At 45.6% G+C, this 3,181-nt stretch overlaps 1 protein-coding gene across 1 annotated transcript; it reads left to right on the top strand.

Annotated features, from left to right (window-relative positions):
* The first annotated feature begins 236 nt into the window (after positions 1–236).
* Positions 237–1,717, top strand: LOC123395998 (protein LURP-one-related 8-like). The gene is made up of 2 exons (XM_045091024.1): positions 237–526; positions 1,103–1,717. Exons 1-2 carry the CDS (start codon positions 260–262, stop codon positions 1,565–1,567), a joined length of 732 nt encoding a protein of 243 aa, XP_044946959.1. The 5' UTR covers positions 237–259; the 3' UTR covers positions 1,568–1,717.
* The last annotated feature ends 1,464 nt before the right edge of the window (positions 1,718–3,181 follow it).

A 3,181-nucleotide genomic window follows, 5' to 3' on the forward strand; every position in this document is an offset into this window, starting at 1 on the left:
CTTAGAAGGTTCCCTCACCAAGCTAAAGACCACCCTATCCTACCCTAGGGTTACAGAATCTTCCAACGCATGCGCCCAACACACTCACAAAGGCGGGGCGCCACGTCACTCGCATGCCCCACCGAAAACCCAATGCAGGCGCAACGTCGGACACACCGAGCCGCCCCATCCCGTTCCATTCCGTTCCATCCGATGGCCTGCTGAAATATAAAACCCACGGCCCTCCTCGATCGCATCGACGGACCAGACGGCAACGATCATGAGCCGCATACACCCCAACGCGGAGGCCTCCAGGCGGCTCCTGCGAGACGGCGCCCCCGCCGCAGGCGCCGCCACGGCGGCGTGCTACACGGTCTGGATGAGGTCCAGCATGGGCTTCCAGGGCACCGACGGCTTCTCCGTCTACGGCGCCGGGGGCGAGCTAGCCTTCCGCGTCGACAACTACTCCCGCCGCCGGAAGATCTTCGCCGGCGAGCTCACGCTCATGGACGGCCACGGCGCGCCGCTCCTCTCCCTCAGGCCGCAGGTCAGCTTCTTCCCATTCGATGAATTTAAAAGGCACCCTCGTAGAATGTTTAGTCTCATTTTCATCTCAACGCCGGGGTTTTAGTTTTTGTTAAACGTCCAGGGGTTTGATCAAATCGACTGAACATCTGATTGATGCGCAAAAGATGTTCGTGGTATTGCCTCCACGAGGTGCATGTGGCACATCGGCCAGTTATTAGTTGTTTGGGACGCATGCCGTTTCAATTTCGAATTCATAACGTACACATCTGAAAATGAGAAGAAGAAGAAGAAAAAAACCAAACTTCGTTTCATATCTGCACTGTGCTCTGTCGATTTCTTCTTTCTGTATATTACAGCAGAACACATCCCTGAAACTTTGTATCCTACCTGCACTGCAGCTGCTGTACAGTAGTTTGAAATGTTATTACAGCAGTGATTTTACCAACATTTAGCCGCCTAGATTAATACAACAAGAATGTGGGTTTGTACTTTGTGCTCCCATTTCCTGTCTCATTTCGGGGAGGAATTTCAAACATATAAATCTACGACAGCTAGTTGGAGTAATAACTGACAGAGTTCTGTTGTGCCGTAACAGATAATCAGCATGCACGACCAGTGGAACTGCTACAAAGCACCAGAAGAAGGCCAAGCAAAGAGGGCAAGATCACCGCAACTCTTCTCGGTGAGGAAATGCTCGGTCCTGCAGAACAACCGGGAAGCAGAAGTTTACATGTCTTCAGCCTGCACCACCACCAACGACGCATCGGCATCAGACCATGGCACCACTGGCCACCAGGCCCCCGGCTTCTGGATCGAGGGCTGCTTCCGGAGGAGAAACTGCAAGATCCGCAGGGCCCATGATGGCAAAGAGGTGGCGAGGATCGCCAGGAAGAAGGCGAGGACAGCTGCGACGCCTGACACGGCGCCTCTGACGCTCGGCGAGGACGTCTTCAGCCTCCTAGTGCAACCGGACGCCGATTGCACGATGATCATGGCCCTTGTCGTCGTTCTGGACCGGATCTGCTGGAGGCCGTACACGCCCTTGATATGTTCTTCGTAGCCCGCGCTGAGTCGTTGATCGATGAACCTCTGTTCGTTTTATACAGGGGAGTTGTAGATGCTTTTTTCTCTTCTTTTTCAGCTCTTCAAGTAAGAGTCGCCTGAAGCAAGTAAGGGCCAGTGGAGATAAAGTGCTGTTCGGTTCATTGCAGCTGTCAGTCACTTGGCTGAAATCCTGAACTAACTTGTAGTAAAGCGTCGAACAAAATTCTGACATGCAGCAATGCAGTGCATCAAAATTAAATCCCAACAATGTGAATCTCACACTTCAAATGCATGTACCATTATCTGCTGATTATTGTTCGCACATGACGGTGCCATGTTAATGGGCCACCTAGTGTTAGTTTCACTGTCAGAGAAAGTGTCAAGGACAGTACAGAAGACAAAATGATCAAAGTTTATCTTGAATCCCAGCAGAGAAGCCTGTGTCTGCTGTGCCATCTTTTCCATGTCTATTGCATCTCTTTACGCCTGTGATTCCCGTCAGGATGATTCGGAATATGACGGAAATATACCACAGAAAAGGAGGTTTTGCGTTTGGGCGTAATGGGAATCTTATATTTACAGAATATCAGAAGAGTCAAGAAGATGGCGGAAGCTGAGGGAATAAGGAATGTTGTCGTAAAGGTTAGCTGTCTTGTCTTCACAGTCCTTTCGTATCTAAACTGCTACTTTTGACAAGTTAGCTAGATGCACAATGCAACATGGCAGTAATAAAAAGGGTGCTGCTTCCGTTCGGAAATAGCTGGCGTTTTATACATGGCAGTTTTTGAAGGTTCGAAAAAAAAAGAATACATCTCATACTGCTAATTTTTGAATGTGTATATGTGAGTTATGAAGTTATTACAAAATGTACTAGTAGTATGAAAATAGTATTCATGTTCATCCAATCAATTATTTTACCTTACTTAAATCTAAGTAGATTTTCACACATCAGAGTTACAAGTTTCACTGTGTGTTTTCTAAAAAGCCATGTATTTACATGAATGGGGTAGAACTTATTAATTACAATACTCATTCTGATTCATAATATAAGGATATTGATAATTTGTGCCAGTCTATTCTTGCGCTTCTTTTCTTGAGAAGTTAACATCAACACCACTAAATTTGACATGAAATATATTAACATAATATATGTAGTATATATTTTCAGGAAATAAAAAAATTAAACTACATAGTTTTCTTAAATATTTATGGTACCATTTTGATATGATAAACTAACATTGCAGGTCATAGAAAGTTTTTCTTCATACTTGCAGTTAGTACTTGCCCTTTTTTCAATAAGTGTTACTCTGAAAGTAGGTTGTACTTGTTATTGAGATGGTTTATGATGATCTAGTTTTTCCAACCACTTTCAGTCTTTATTGAAGAAAGGGTAGACTCCATGCTTTTCATTTCACCGAAATCAACAATAACAAAATCTAGAGGTAAACAAGGGCACCAGTATAGCGTACCCACAAAGATATTTTGTGACAAAAAAGGGTTTCCCCCCGCTTTATATTATAAAGCATCGACCAGAGCATAGAAAACACCACAACACATACAAACTCACACAGGTTCAGCACGCACGCAGGCCAGCCAGCTGGCAGCCGACAGGGCCAAACTATAACTGAAA

This window comes from Hordeum vulgare, chromosome 5H (genome assembly GCF_904849725.1).
Source record: "Hordeum vulgare subsp. vulgare chromosome 5H, MorexV3_pseudomolecules_assembly, whole genome shotgun sequence".
Lineage (NCBI taxonomy): Eukaryota > Viridiplantae > Streptophyta > Magnoliopsida > Poales > Poaceae > Hordeum > Hordeum vulgare.